This window comes from Trichosurus vulpecula, chromosome 2, assembly GCF_011100635.1.
Source record: "Trichosurus vulpecula isolate mTriVul1 chromosome 2, mTriVul1.pri, whole genome shotgun sequence".
In the NCBI taxonomy this organism is placed as follows: domain Eukaryota; kingdom Metazoa; phylum Chordata; class Mammalia; order Diprotodontia; family Phalangeridae; genus Trichosurus; species Trichosurus vulpecula.
In genome coordinates, this window is record NC_050574.1 from 459,974,374 (window position 1) to 459,991,613 (window position 17,240).

Genomic DNA, 17,240 nt, shown 5'->3' on the forward strand with positions numbered 1-17,240 from the left:
ATCTTCAGTTATCCCAGGATTTAAATACTCACTTTTGTTTTAAGGCTACAAATTCAACTTCAAAAGGAAAGATGAATAATCGTGTAGTTTGCTGGAAAAAAGTTCTCTCAAAATCTTTGAGAAAAATCTATAATCAAGACTTTTTAAGCTAGGAAGAGTTCTGGTTGAAAGCTTTCTGATTACAAAGTTTTTTTACTGTTCAGGTTAGACATCAATTCATTACTGAATGCTATTTTTATAGCTTACCACTAAAACTGTGAATCATGCTGTATAAATCTATACCCCAAATTTACGGAATTAGTTGACTATTTTAAAGCAGTAAAATCTAAGATTCAGTTTTATATTGTCAAATCTTAAATGAGAAACATAAAAAATTTAAGAGGGGGAAACTTTAATTACTTTGATATCATGATTGAGTTTTCTGATATAACCAAAACCAAAAAATAAATGAGATTTGTTTTCTTTCATGTTTAATTAAGGTTTATGAGAAGAAGGTCAGACAAGTCAGTGAAAACTATGTAGGGCGTTGAAACTTATTCAAAAAAGTTGAGTATCTACTTTCTGTTTATCATAATTTTTATTATAAATATGTACAGCTATCTGTTTATAGCATTAAGCGGAATGACGGACCATCACTCTTTGAGAGTTTAAGGGTCCTTTGGCAAAATCCTTCATTTTCAAGATAAGGTAAGATCCAGCGACTTGCTAAAGGTCAGCTGCTCATCAGTAGAACTAGCACTGAAGGGGAGTCTCTTGACTTTCCCTGCAGTTCTCCTTCCATTAAAAAACGTAACCCCAGTACAGTTCAATGCTCTTCTGGATCAAAAGCTACACTGAGCAGGACAGAGGTACAACATGTGCTAGAGAAAAATAAATTAATCTACACATATTACAATAGGGAGTCTGTATCTCCTCTTATATCCTTTGTATAATGAAGCAGCTAGGTGGCACAGTGGATAGAGTGCTGTGCCTGGAGTCAGGAAGACTCATCTCCCTGTGTTGGTAAGCAAAATGGGCTCCTTAGCACTTAGTTCAACAAGTGCCCTTGAAGAGTTTGGCTTTTGTTTGCTTTGAGTAATTCAGTGTATTCAGAGTCTTACTAAGTGCTAAGCCCTAGGCTCTAACCCCTATTAGGTGTTAACCTAACCTATGTGGGTGTGGATTGGTAACTAAGGTGGGGCTAAGTCAGGGGAGGGCCTAGATTACATGAGTTTGAGTGATAGGTTTGGGACATCAGAGGCTCTTAGACCACATGGGTTTAAGTGGCCTCTTTGTGATGATTTTAGGTCACGCAGGTGAGTCGCATGTGTGACTCACCCCTGACACTGAAAAAGATATAAAACCAAGGGTTGGCCTTTTCTTCTTTGGAGCTCTTTACCCACAGCCGTGGTGGCGCGTGACTCTGGACCAGCCCTTGTTATGAGCTCCTGGGCTGAACCTAGATGTTGGTAACTATGAATCTGTATTGGGTCTGTCTGCTGATGTTTGTAATTTGTTTGTACTTTGCTCTGAAGTTTAGTGTGCTGGTCTTTTCCCCTGAACTAAGTGAATGATATTTGTATGCTGAATTAAAGTAAGCTTGTCAACCCCTTTAACCTTGCTTTCCTTATTAAAGCAGATCAAAAGAACCTGTGCTTTCCCAGCGTGCTGGCAGCTTTCTGGGTGCTGGCTGTGGGTGGATCTTACACCCCTACAGCAGCTGCTAGTCAGACTGTTGTAACACTCCCCAAGTCCAAATCTGGCCTCAGATACTTGCCAGCTGTGTGGTTCTGGAAAAGCCACTTAACCCTCTTTGCCTCAGTTTCCTCATCTACAAAATGAGCTGGAGAAGGAAGTGAGTGGCAAATTACTCTAGTTATCTTTGCCAAGAAAAGCCCAAATGGGGTCATGAAGAGTCAGATGCAACCAAGCAATAATAGCAAAAGAAGGAAGATAATTCAACTAATTAAAAATTTATTAAGTGGCTACTGTCAGGCATCTCGCTAAGTGCTAGGGAAATAAAAAGAGGCAAAAGATGGTCTCTACCCTCAAAGAACTGATAATCTAATGACAGAGAAAATATGCAAACAAGTATATACAAAGCAAGCTATATATGAGATAAATAGGAAATAATTGGCAGAGGAAGGGCAATGAAGTTAAGAGGGGTAGGGAAGGCTTCCTGTAAGAGCTAAGATTTTAGCTGGGACTTATCTGGGGTGAATTATCATTATATCATAGTGCATTAAGTCATTTAGACTTCACTACCAATTTAGTCATCTTCACTCATTTTCCTGAGTTCAAATTTGGCCTCAGACACTTAGCTGTATGACGCTGGACAAGTCATTTAGCCCTGTTTGTCTCCATTCCTCATGACATAAAATGAGCTGGAGAAGGAAATGGCAAACCACTGTAGTGCCCCAAGTAGGAACATGAAGAGTGGGACATGCCTGAAATAACTGACCAATGACAAATAACAACAACAACAATGTATTTTACTATTATATGACAAATTTGGAGAAACAGGCCATGCCCATTTATAGAAGTTGCAGATACTCAGCTATGTCACAAATTCTCTTTTGGGGTGTCTCATAATTACCTTTTTCAATGCCAATCTAGTTATCCTTCTGTGAGAAGTGACAAGGCATCCTTTTCTACTGGAGTTACAATGTGTTAACAAGAAAGGTAAATATTTGCTGGAGGCCCTCCCCTAGAAGAAAATGACCAAGTCCTTTGTGGTGTGACACTTGGACATCACCAGAACAAGTAATGGAACTACTTTGACAGAAGTGTGAGTTTGAGGAGGCACGGAGAACAGACTACCTGCTTAGTATCTGGAAGACAGGGTGTCTTAGGACAGATCTGTCTAGTGGCTCTGCCAATTTTGATCTCCAATATTCACTCAATAACTTTCTGGACTTAGTTTGATTTCCCATATAGTCTCCACTTAAAAGAAAAGATTATATTCCCTTTACAAACTGCTAGAGGGTTTTTTGATAATGCACTAAGTCTTACAGAGTCAAGAGGAGGCAGTGTTCCCAGGGCCTATTTATGCCTCAATTATGCAGGCAGCTAGGTGCCACAGCAGACAGTGTGCCAGACTTGAAGTCAAGAAGACTCATCTTCCAGAGTTCAAATCTGGTCTCAGACACTTATTAGCTGTGTGACCTTGGGCCTTAGCCTAAAAGGGCCAGGTTCTCCTATTGCGTCCTGGGCCATCTCCAGTCATCCTGCTGCATATCTGGCCATTGGACCCAGATGGTTCTAGAGGAGAAAGTGAGGCTGGTGACCTTGCACAGCCCTCCCTTCACTCAAATCAAATTCAACTGTAAGTCATGTCATCATTTCCTTGATGTCATGGTCCTCTTTGAAAATGAAGGCCAAACATAACCTGTGAGTACACAGAGCGGCCTGAAAGGGAACCCAGCTAGTTGGGTAACTCAGCTCATCCTCTCCCTCTCCCTCTCTGTCGCCTTCTGCCTCTCCCTCTCCCTCTCTTTTTCCTATCCAAAGGAAGGTAAATTTTTATAGACAGAAGCTGCCCACTTAATTTGGGGTTTACTGGCTAGATCTCTTTCTTTCTTTCTCTTTCCTTTTCTTTCTTTCTTCCTTCCTTTCTTTCTTCCTTCTTTCCTTCCTTCTTCCCTCCTTCCTTCCTTCCTTTCTTTCTCTTTCTTCCTTTCCTTTCCTTTCCTTTCTTCTTCCTTCTCTCTCTCTCTCTCTCTCTCTCTCTCCTTTCTTTCTTTTCTTTCTCAAAACCTTAAACCCAGTTCACTCTGAAGCTCATAGATTGAACCACAATAGGTTTCTGCCCAAGCTCCATTTAATGGCTGTATTTTGGACCCTCTAGCCTTAGAGTGAACATCAAGGGTAACTGTTTCTCTTTGTAACAGCAACCCTGAGGGTCTTCTCTTCCAAGGCGATTTTTTCCCCTTTTTTTCTAATTAAAGGGACCACCCCTTCTTCTTAACTTCTTAAAGAGGCCTATTCACTGAATGAGCGTTAAAGTCACTCTAAGTGAGTATATGAAAAGGCTTTAGGCTAAAAGGGCCAGAGTCTCCCATTGCATTCTGGGTCATCTCCAGTCATCCTGATGAGTATCAGGTCACTGGATCCACATGGCTCTGGAGGAGAAAGTGAGGCTGGTGATGTAGTGCCCCCTCTCTCAAACCTAAGACAACTACAACTCACGTCATCATTTCCCTGATGTCATAGTCCTCTTCAAAAACAAAAGACAAACACAACAGCAACAACCCTGGGCAACTTACTTAACCTTGTCTGCCTCAGTTTCTTCATCTGTAAAATGAGCTAGAGGAGGGCAGTATCTTTGCCAAGAAAACCCCAAATAGCATTATGAAGAGCAGACATGATTGAAACGACTGAACAACAAATGCTTAACAAGTAGATTTACGGAGATGGGAACTCAAACTTTGGAGCCTGCAAATATAGCTGGAACCTCAAGAAATTCTTTCAACTCTCAAATTCCCACAAACACTTCTATACCCTCAATCTATCTAGGTTCAGTGAAATAAACAACTATTAAGCATATATGATGTAAAAAGGCAGATAGCAATTCATGGTGTACAGGCTTTCTCTCTGAAAGTGCCTCAAATATCACACTAATGACACTCCTTTACACAGACTTTTTCTGTAGGCTGTATTATATACACCGATAGCAAGAGGCAGAATTCAAGCCTAGGTACTCTGACTATATATCCAGAACTCTTTACAATATAGCATGAATGAGACAAGATATAATCCTCACAATATCCTATACCATTTTATCTACTGCATGTAGAGAGTGCTACATTGGGGAAGACAAGAACAGTACCATGCCCAAATGCAGCTCTCCTATAAAACAAATTTTTCAAACTATCAAGGAATTTGAGGATAGTAGTTTAGAAACTATTTTGCATGTAAATTAATTAACTGGCCACCTATTTTATAGATGAGACTTCTGGGCTGTTCTAATTCTAATTCTGCAACTAACTAGCTGTGTGACATTGGGAAAGTCACTTTATATCTTTGGGCTTCAATTTCCTTATTTATAAAATGAGGGACTGAAGAAGATAATCTCTGAGGTCCATTTAGGTTTTAAAGTTCTAACTTCATTTCATTATAATTGAATGTTCTCAGGTTTCTAGATCATCAGGGCAGGGTCTAGAAATCTAGGCAAAGAGTTGATTACCACAAGTAACCCCAATGTCCAAAAAGTCCAAGTAATCTATCTGATATTTTCACTTATTACTTCTTATATTCTTAGCAAAAAAAAAACCATACCTTTTATTAATGTCAGCCCAAGTGGCATTAATGTTATCTGTTATCATTTGAACTTTTCTGGTGTCATCTGTTGAATAATCCCGGAGAAGTTTTCTTGCCAAGTCGTTTGCCACATCCACGTTTATTTGCCACTGGCGTAGCTCTTTTGCCATTTGCTGCAAGAAGAGAATGATGATTAACATTACTCAATGTAAGCCATATAGACTTATCCTCATCTGTCTTCTCAAGCAGAGGTCCTTAAAATATCTCTTCCATAGCTTTTAGATCTCATCATTAGGACTTGTTCACCTGCTTGTTTTATAACATACACCATAGGTTAGGCTGTCATGACAAAAGTGGACAATTCAATTCTCAACACAAAATAAAATCTAGCATCCTATTTTTTTAAATAAAGATGAAAAGTTCAAATCATCTGTTACTTAGAAATAAACATGTGAATAACAAGAACATATGGTTAACTATTTTTTATTTTCTAATAGTGAACTGAACAGAACAGGGAACAAAATCCATTTAAAAATACACTGCTAAACTTAATGTTTGACACTGAGGTATACCAGGATTTGAACAAAAGCCAGATATCTATCTAATGTATTTCTTTTTTTCTTGCTAACTAGCCAAATTGTTTAAGTAATTAGTGCCATCTACTGGAAAATGACTAAATATGCATACAAAAATTATTAAATTAAAAGAACAATTATAATACTCATTTATGTACATTCTTATTTTTCTGAAATCAGTTTGTACAGACACAGACACAGACACACACACACACAAACACATACATACACACACAAAATGATTTACCAAGCTGTAGCATGGTATAAGTAGATAGAAGGTTGGTCTTGGACTTAGGAAGACCTGGGTTCAAGTCATGCCTCTGACCTTTTTAGCTATGTGACCATGCATTAGGAGCTTAACCTTTGAGTGCCTCAGACAATTTGAAAATATCAGTATAGGTGGAGGGAATTGCCACACCAGGAATTCTCTAAATCCATGAAATCAAGCATTAAAAACAAAACGGAACAAATATGGCTTCAGATCCTAATGGAGAGCAGGAACTTAAATTCAAGTAATACACTATGTAGCTTTCCTTCATTCATCTTTCTTTTTAGGGCAAAATAGAACAAACCCTGGATTTGTCATTCTAAGATTCAGCTCCACCTCATACTATGCTTGTTATCTTGAGCAAATCATTTAAACTCATTGGGCCTCAGCAGCCTCATCTATAAAATAAAGGAGTTGAACTAAATGAGCCCTAAGCTTTTTTTCAAACTTGAATTTTATGATCCCTATGACAAAAAAAACCCAAACAATATACTATGCTACAAGGTCTATTTAACTAATTAAAATACCACATATCCAAAAAAGTGAATACAATAAGTAACTTATTGTATTGCCTGACACAATATCAACTATAAGTCTCCATTATATATGCTTAGAGTAGGTTTTGTGGGATCTCAGTTTTCAAAGCTGACCAAACTTAGTTGTAAGTCCGCCTCAAACTGCTACTTAAATAGATGCTCTATATTTGATCTTACCATCCCAACACAATAGCAATATAGGGGTCTGATGAAATAGTGTCTTATTTAAATGTTCAACCTCTTTCTTAACAGTTATTGTAAGTTCTCCTTATTTCACTAAATATCATTTACTAAATGACAAGGAGAAATCTCCTTTTCTAATAGCAATCACTCATACAATTTACTAAATGAAAGCAGTAATAAATCAATTGATCATATAAATAAATCAATAAATCATATGACTTTAAAAATTTTTTTTGATTATAGGAAAGTACATTGTCAGAGTCACCTACACCTCTGAATATAATACTATATAAAATTTTTTTTTCACTCAAATGGAAATGCTGCCATATATATTCAAATTTCTTAAGAATCTTCAACATATTTTTCCTTAAGAGTTAAATTTAGTGTTTAAGAAAATAAACCAGAGTACTCCATTTTCTTTGTCCTGTCTTTGAGAATTTGAAGAAATTGTCTTTCCAGAATGTACTGCCAGCTACTGAAAGATTCATCATAGAATTCTCTTTATAATATTTCTTTATAAGATAATACAAGACAGTTTGGTGAGGAAAATATGTCACTTTGACTTCTCCTTCTCTGACCTTATGCATTCGATATAGACTTCTATATATCACATATAAAACACACATCCTATCCCTGATCCTATATGGAGAAATGCTTCATAGTAAGAATATTTTTTCAACTGTCTTCTAACTGCTAGCACAAACTGCTTTTTCCAAATATTTCATTTGGTTTTTAAAAGAACAGTATTCATAGACTCTGTGGGAGGGCCAAGATAAGGAGGTGTTACATACATGTTATATAAGTATAAGAACATGTTTCCAAAGCCATACAGAAGCCATGCAGATGGACTTCTTCATTTTAAGAACATAGAAGCCAGGAGTTACAGCTGTAACTATTGTTCTGTAACTTGCTTCTCTAGAGAGTTGGGAAGCTTGTGAGTTTAATTAGGATAAATGAGGATTTTAAAAATAAACTACAGAGAAGACAGTGAGAAAGAAGATAAGGAACTTCTTTCTTCTTAGAATAGCGTTTACTGTTATTTGATGAATTAACATAATGAGAATTTTATGAGCAGCAAATCTGTAGAGAGGATCACATCATGAGTGATGGCTTTAGAAAAGGTAAAGGGGCTGCTTTATTGTCATGCCTGTAGAGAAGTCAGAGGATGGAGAAGTCTTCTTTCTTGATGACTGTAGCCAGAATGGCCTTTGTTTTCTTTGAATGACTCAGCTTACCTCATTGAGCCTCTGGACACTGTGGCTTGCTCTTCCGGGGCAGGAAGCCCAAAGAGCATTCCAGGAAGCAGACAACTTCCTGTGTGATGAGTCATGGGGCTGGCTGAGGGGAGGTGTTAACGGCTATGCTAGGGGGAGGGGCCAAGTCAAGAACCAATCGGCCCTGGTCGTTCAGGCGGTGCTTGATGATGTCAAAAACTCTATAAGAGGGGAGAGGACAGCTTGAAGATCCTCTCTTCCTTTTCCGGTTGGAGCCAGAGACAGTTACAACGACAGTTACAGCGACAGTTACAGCTACAGTTACAGCCACAGCCACAGCTGAAGCAGGAGCTGCCAGTAGCAGAGCTGACCTACGGGAGGAAGCTGAACAAAGACTTCAGTCCAGTGGGTAATCTTATTACCATAGAGGGGGAAACATGATTTTGCTTTACGCAATCATGCTTCTCTGTAGCCTCCTGGTTACTCTTTCAAGGCGTACTTATTGGGCCTGGAAGCTTTTGATCAATATATCAAAATGGGGTTGCTGGTTCATGGGTTGGTTACTGTGGAGCCTAAATAAATGTTTTGATTCTTCTGCCTTCTACTTTGAGAGTTTCTTATATCCGGCGGTTCCGAACGTTTCAGACATGTTTATGATCCTCTTTGAGATTATAAACTCTGCCCTCCTAATACATTTGGCGACCAGGATGGGATCGCTAGGTATAAGATCTCTATTTAGAAGCAGAACAATTCCAGAGGAAGAGATGAATATCCCAGGATGGGAGGATCCATTTTATTCCTCCCTAGCAAAAGAATTGGCTAAAAAAGCTGGACCCTGTGAAAACTGGGAACCAAGGCTACGGAGAGGAGATCCTAGGGATTTGGAAAAGTGTTTACGAGAAGTTGGGATTCAGTCAGGGGCATCACTATCTAGGCAAAGCTGGATAGTGTTATCAGCCTACCGGCTAGTATACGAAAGATTGAGATTAAGTGAAAGACATGGGGGCACTCCTACCCCACAGGAAGAAGGGGAATCTCAGATAGCAGGAGACCAAACTGACTCAAATGAGAACTTTTCTATTAATGTGGCTAAGAGCAACAGGAGACCAAAAAAGTCAGAGTGCATTTCAACCCAGCCCAGAAAGAGCCTGACTGCCTGCTTCGTCCTAGCCATGGTGGCAGAGGAAGTGAGTGGGGAGAGAATGAGACAATGTTAGGGGCTGAGGCACAAAACACTACTGGGGTTCAGGATGTGCCTCACACAGAGAATAGGAGATGGTTAAATGATCAGACAAGGGCTCGACCCATACAAAGGAGGAAGACAGAAACCCGAGGTGAAGATTCAGTTACAAGGGAAATTCAGGAAGATTTCTCACCGCAAGAGGTCACAGATATTTTGAGTAGATTCAGCCAAAGAATAGGAGAACCATTGATATCTTGGATGGTAAGACTCAGTGATCAAGGGGCCAGTGGAATATCAGTAGATGGGACAGACTGCATGAGATTCATAGGTATCAGCCATGATCCTCTAGTTCAACAAGCTTTTAGGGAACATCATCAGCAAGGAGATGGTGATAGCAGGACTACTCTGTTGGCATTAGCCGCTGTGGGATGCAATAAGAGATATGCTACTGATTCTATGTGGCCCACTGAGCACAGACCCTGGTATTCACTTAGAGATTGTATCATGAGACTAAAGGAGGAGGTGATGAAGACTGCCATTATGATAGGAACCTCAGACAAATATTACAATGATCCAATGGAACTGCCTCATAGGAATTTAATAATTAGGACAGCTCCCCCTGCTTATAAACAACTAATTTTGAATTTATTACTTGGAGAAGTAGGGAGCCGTCTTACAACAGTGATAAATAAGATTTTACAGTTATATGACTTAGGTGACTGGGGAAGGGATAGATCTCCTCGAGAGAGAAGGGTGAATAACCAGCAAACTTGGCGCCAAAGGAGAGTAACAAGGAAAGAAATGTTTACTGCTTTATTGAGAGCAGGGGTAGGTTTTGAAATGATAGATGGAATTCCAACCAATGAATTATATAGAATGTACAGAGATAAAGGCCTTGATAACAGGAGAGATAGGGAAATAAGAACTGCTCCTGCAAATACTACAGATGTTGAACCTTCAAACCCAAGTGAATCACATGAAAGGGAATACTAGGGAACAGGCCGAGCCCCAGTCCAAATTAAGGAAATACACAGGCTGGATTGCAGACCTCACATTAACTTGACCATATATTGGAAAAATGGGTCAAGTACGGTAACTGAGGCATTAATAGATACTGGGGCCGAGGCCACCCTTATTTATGGAAATCCAGACAAGTTCAGCCATGGAACTCCTATTACCATTACAGGACTAGGAGGGACTGAAATATCAGCCAGGCAAGTTAAATTAATGATGAAAATTGGACAGTTGCCCAAGAAAGAATATAGTGTGGTTATTGTGCCTATTCCCGAATACATCATTGGAATAGACATATTGAAGGGTATGACCTTAAATTTACCCGAAGGGAAATACCAATTTGCTGTGAGGAAAATGGGCATTAATGCAGTCTTAGTGGGGAAAATCAAGATGGATCCAATCACTTTGCCCGAACCTTCTAAAATAATTACTTGAGGCAATATCGTGTGCCAGGTGGGCAAGATGAAATTGCCAACACTATAAGAGAATGTGTTGAGGCAGGAGTGTTAGTCCCTACAACTACTCAATGGAACAACCCTGTCTGGCCAGTCCGAAAGTCAGATGGAACATGGAGGATGACAGTAGATTATAGACAGCTGAACAAAGTGACTCCTCCCTTGTATGCTGCTGTCCCAGACACGGTTACTTTAATAGAGAGAATACAAAAACGTGAAGGGACTTGGTATGCAGTTATTGATTTGGCCAATGCCTTCTTTACAATCCCAATAGACCCCAAGCAATGGAATCAGTTTGCTTTTACTTGGCAAGGCCGACAGTATACATTTACACGCCTGCCGCAAGGATATATTCATAGCCCAACTATTTGCCACAGGATTGTAGCTGAACATTTGGATGAATTAAAGTTACCTGGTGTACAGCTTACACATTACATAGATGACATCATGATACAGGGAAAGAATATAAAGGAGGTGGAGGAGAGTTTAGCATTATTAACTGACCATATGAAAAGCAAAGGATGGGAAATCAACCCCGCAAAGGTTCAAGGGCCAGCTCAAACTGTAAAATTCTTGGGGATACAGTGGAATAGAGGACTGCGAGAAATTCTCCCACAAGCTCGACAAAAAATCCAGGATTTTCCCACCCCTACCAATAAGAAAGAGGCCCAAAAGTTCATAGGGCTGTTTGGTTATTGGAGACACCACATCCCACATTTGGGACAGATTTTAAAACCCTTGTATAAAGTCACCAGAAAGAAATATGAATTTGACTGGGGACTTGAACAAAGTAGAGCTTTTGTGGTCAAGGAAACTGCCCACATCTGTAGTGCAATATACACCTTTTGAGAAGCAGCTGTTAGCTGCATATTGGGCTTTAGTAGAAACTGAGCAACTAACTCTGGGTCATGAAGTGGTATTAAGGCCTGGAATTCCAATTATGACTTGGGTAATGAGTACCCCAGCTTCTCACAGAATTGGACATGCACAAGAGGCAAGCATAATCAAATGGAAGTGGTATATTCAGAATAGGTCCAGAACAGGCAAAAATGGAGTTTCTGCTCTACATGAATCTGTGGCGAACATTGATACTGAGAGCAATGAAAAGCCCCTTGAATCTAAGCAACAGATGGTACCATCCTTAGTGAAATGGAATAATGGATATGACGGACTAAATGAAGAACAGAAGAAACATGCTTGGTTTACTGATGGGACAGCAAAATATTTAGGACAGAAGAGACATTGGAAAGCAGTAGCCTATAACCCCTGTACAAGGAGAACTCTGGAAAGTTCTGGGATAGGTGGAAGTAGCCAATATGCTGAACTGATGGCAGTGCATCAGGCCATCAGAGCAGAGAAAGGAGGACAGTGTCATATATTTACTGACTCGTGGGCGGTAGCTAATGGATTAGCTACGTGGATGCCTATATGGAGGAATCAGAATTGGGAGATTCATGGCAAACAAGTTTGGGGTAAAGAGTTATGGGAAAATATATGGGACATGTCTTTGGTTACAGATCTGTCAGTTTTTCATGTTGATGCTCATGCAACCCTGACCACACCAGAACGTGAGTACAATGCACATGCGGATCGACTAGCAAAGATTGCTACTGAATGTATTGTCCCTACTCCGACTCCAACTGATGACCCAGCCTTAGCAAGATGGGTCCACCAGACTGCTGGCCATTTAGGGGTCCAGGCCACCCATCGATGGGCACAGGATCGAGGTATCAGTATTTCTCATGCGTTGTTAAAACAAATAACAGAGGAGTGTTGTATATGCCAATTAGAAAAAGAACGAACTCTTCCTAGGATAGTTACTGGAGAAATAGCAAGGGGAAAAGTTCCAGCCCAAATTTGGCAGATAGATTATATTGGCCCACTACCCCAGGATAAAGGATGTAAATATGTATGTACGTGTGTTGACACCTATTCAGGTGTACTAGTGGCTTGTCCTTATAAAGACGCAACTCAGAAAAACACCTGTAAAACTCTAGATATTGTAAGTTTATATTATGGAACCCCAATGCAGATTCAAAGTGACAATGGGTCACATTTCAAGGGCAAAGAAGTGAAAAGATATTGTGTGTTGAATAATATAGAATGGATATATCATATTCCATATTACCCACAAGCATCTGGGCTAATTGAAAGAATGAATGGATTGTTGAAAGAACAGCTGAGAAAATTAAGCTCAAATAATTCATATCGACATTGGAAGGATAATTTGTCTATTGCCTTACGTAATTTGAATAATAGGCCCTTAGGGGGGAGTACACCTCTAGCCAGAATGATGACCCCAAATCTGCAGATCAGAGAACAGCAAACATGTGAGATCCAAAACATTGAATTTTGGACTGTGAGGGAAGATGTCCCACTACCAAGTCCAGGAACACCTGGTTCAGCAGGATATGATTTACATTGTATAGAGAATTTTAGGTTAAATAGGAAAGAGATAAGAAAAACCCCTACTGGAGTATGTATGAGAATCCCCAAGAATCATCTTGGACGGATATTACCTAAACCAGGATTAGCGGCTCAAGGAATACATGTATTGGCTGGAGTGATAGATTCTAATTATCAAAAAGAAATTGTTGTGACACTCCAGAATATGGGTAAAAAACCTGTACAATTTTGTAGAAATGATAGGATGGTTCAAGTCATTATTATCCCCTGTGAAAAAATACCCTTTGTGAAAACTGACCCTCCTCCCAAAATAACTACTAGAGGGGCAAAAGGGTCTTGCTCCATTGATAGAATAAAGTCAGGAGCTAAGGTATGGGTAAAACGGAAGCCAGATGATATTCCAAAGGCTGCAGAAGTTATAGCCCATGGGAAGGACAACACTGTAACAGTTGTCTATTCAGGGGAAAATAATTACCAAATCGTACCCCTGAACCATATATTTTACCGTGAATAGGTTATAATAATAGATTCACAGACTCCACAGGTATGGCTGATGCTGGTAAATGCCATAAGCCACTCAGAGGAAAGGTAACTTTGTGTGATTAACGGATGAAAACTTGTACATTTGGGGAAAGGCTGGGAGGACAATCCTAGTCTCTGTCTAGGATGGGATCCTCTTGGCTTCCTCATTATGTTCCTTTTGAAAAGAAACATTTCCCACCTGAGTTTGGCTCTGATGTTGGATCTTTGCATAACTGAAATCTCAACCAAACTTGAGATGATTTTATTTGAAGAATTATAGTCCATACTTGTCTATTCTTTCTGTCCTTTGTTTTGGCTAACCTTGTTGCTAGTTTTGTTTCCTTCAGGCTTAAGCACCCTGCACTTTCCGGTGACTGCCTAAGCATGTAGCATTCTTGGAATTCCTGCCAGCTCGTTAAAGAAATGACCTCTGGAATGGGACTTTTTGGGGCAGGGCCATCTCTACATCCAATTTCAGCATGAAGAAGCTATGGAAAATGACACCTTCACCCCTCACCCCAAGATTTTGAGCCCCAATCGTTCAAGGGGGGTGGAAATGATGATAGTGTTCTGTTTACTTATTTTGTGTTATCCTTGCTGTGTTGTTTTATTGTTATGATATTATTGATCCTATGTAATGGATACAAGGATTTAGGGGTGGACATTTGAATTATTAATAATTATTTTGGGGATGATTAATTGAAGAGATTATCTTGCTGGGACCTAGGGGTGGATCACATTTGAATCGTAAACCAATATTTAGGAATGTCACCAAATGATATGTTTTGCTTTATAATGAATGATATGTTTTAGTTTCCTTTGTAATTGGATCACAATGTATGTTCTAGGATACATGGCTGATTAGATTATGTATCCTATAACAAGGGGTGGAGTGTAGCCAGAATGGCCTTTGTTTTCTTTGAATGACTCAGCTTACCTCATTGAGCCTCTGGACACTGTGGCTTGCTCTTCCGGGGCAGGAAGCCCAAAGAGCATTCCAGGAAGCAGACAACTTCCTGTGTGATGAGTCATGGGGCTGGCTGAGGGGAGGTGTTAACGGCTATGCTAGGGGGAGGGGCCAAGTCAAGAACCAATCGGCCCTGGTCGTTCAGGCGGTGCTTGATGATGTCAAAAACTCTATAAGAGGGGAGAGGACAGCTTGAAGATCCTCTCTTCCTTTTCCGGTTGGAGCCAGAGACAGTTACAACGACAGTTACAGCGACAGTTACAGCGACAGTTACAGCTACAGTTACAGCCACAGCCACAGCTGAAGCAGGAGCTGCCAGTAGCAGAGCTGACCTACGGGAGGAAGCTGAACAAAGACTTCAGTCCAGTGGGTAATCTTATTACCATAGAGGGGGAAACATGATTTTGCTTTACGCAATCATGCTTCTCTGTAGCCTCCTGGTTACTCTTTCAAGGCGTACTTATTGGGCCTGGAAGCTTTTGATCAATATATCAAAATGGGGTTGCTGGTTCATGGGTTGGTTACTGTGGAGCCTAAATAAATGTTTTGATTCTTCTGCCTTCTACTTTGAGAGTTTCTTATATCCGGCGGTTCCGAACGTTTCAGACATGTTTATGATCCTCTTTGAGATTATAAACTCTGCCCTCCTTTAACTTTTATCTTTTTAATCTTTACCATGCAAAGGGGATGAAGAAAATTCTTTTAAAGAGACATTATTTGTTATTCTGAATGAACTGAATGGTGTGGGACAGTGTTTTCATTAAAGTGAAGATAATATTATATCAAGAAGTACAGATGATTCTGGCAGCGAACTTTTTTATTTTGAGGTGTTAGTCAAGAACAAACCCCAAACCTGAAAAAGGTTTTAGAAAGAATTTTATTCAGGTGTTTAGCAGAGGAGAGAACTAGAAAAAGTATGGCCCCCTCCTTCTTCTCTGTGAGGCTTAAATTATACTGAGTTCAAATAAGAATATAAAGACAAGCAGCTGGGTGACCACCAAGTATAAAAGATTGCTTGAAATGTATATCAGTAGCTAAGTATAAACATTCAATAAAATTGGGTGAAACTAAAAGCTGTTACATGGACCCAAAACACAAGCTTTTTGGTGGGTAGATTTGGCTTTATTTGACTGAAGGAGGGAAACCTCACCTGGCCCGGACACGGAAAGGATTGATGGATTGATAGGTCCTTCTCGAGTACTCTGGAGTAAAGGGGATGGTCTCTGAGGACAGCATGACCTTTGGTTTCTGATTAAACAATTTCTAGCTACATAAAGCTAAAGTTCAAATAAAATAAATATAATCAACTATTTTATTCACAGATGTGACTCATTGAGATCAGTCATAGTTAAAATATTGTTAAGTTATTTTCTATGGCTCTATCTAATTTTTTATTTCATTGTTAATAAATTATAAATTCAGTAATTTTAATATTTATTTAATCCTAAGCAATTAAGAGATTTAATATAGAAATATGAATAACTGCTATTGGGGAAGTTTTCTCTAGTTTATTAAATAATTTCTGATGAACTGTGGGTAACTTGATTGATGGAAAGGCTAAACTTTTATTAAGAAAAGATAAACAGCCCTGGATTAACCTAGATGATAAGGATAATTAGGGAAGGAAGCCAAGCAGCAAGCCAAGAGATGACTTATAAGTCAATAAATCAATAAACATTTATTAAGTACCTACTACGTGCCAGGCACTGTGTTAATATTGGTCATGATAATCTTTATGCTCCCTGCAAGATCCTATTGTGGCTTCTCAAAACCAGTGAACCTGTACAGAATCTCTCAAGAAATTCAAAGAACTAGAGGAAAGCCTATAGCACACTGTGTTTATTCTCTATAGAGGATTTATGGAAAAACATAGATAAGAATCATACAGAATGAGAGGTCTTAAACTGAGAAGATAAAAATCACAGACACTCAGAGTTAGAAGGGATTTCAAAACCTCTCCAATCTAACCCACACCTGAACAAGAATATACCCTACAATAAACCATCTGCTGCCCTACAGCTTCCATTTATTGCTCTTCATCCAGATCCAAGCAGAACATCTCTAATTCCTACTTGACATGAGCGATTTTCAAATACTTTAAAATTATATCTTCTCTGGATCTTTCTTTCTCTAGGTTAAATACTATCCATTTCTTTAACCAATCTTCATTATATATATTGTGCTTTCCAGATCTTTTGTATCTTGATTGTCCTTCTTTGAACAGCATCCATTTTATCAGTTCCTTTCCAATGAGGGACTGCATTCTGCCTCTGTCCCTTAACAGATCTTTGACTTTGTGCAAGTCACCTCCTAGGCCTCTGTTTCCTCATCTGTAAAATCACTTATTGCTCTAACATCCATTATTCTGTGTTTCTCTAAGGCATAGAGGAGTGGTCATATGTATTGGTATAGGGAATACTCAAAGTGATGAGATTTAAGTACTGTGCGTCTTAGATCTTTAAAAATTAGCAATATACATATGGTATATATGTTAAATCTCTAATTAGAATATTTGATTAACTAGAACTATGCTGAGTAACAGTTTGTTATGCTTAGATAAATACGACCAATTAATTCAGATAAATAAACTTAGCATTAGTACAGTAAAATAAATATTGCCAATCTATGCCATGTATGAGCAAGATGACAGAAGAGACTATTTTCACTGACATATTGAGG

General features: G+C 39.2%; 1 protein-coding gene across 6 annotated transcripts in view; it reads right to left on the minus strand.

Moving 5' to 3' along the window:
• DMD (dystrophin) overlaps positions 1 to 17,240 on the minus strand; it is a 1,925,924-nt gene that overhangs the window by 577,145 nt on the left and 1,331,539 nt on the right. For all 6 annotated transcript variants that reach the window (XM_036747778.1, XM_036747779.1, XM_036747772.1 and 3 more), the window contains one exon: positions 5,257 to 5,411. In XM_036747778.1, coding sequence (XP_036603673.1) covers positions 5,257 to 5,411 — 155 coding nt within the window. The remainder of the gene's footprint in view (positions 1 to 5,256; positions 5,412 to 17,240) is intronic.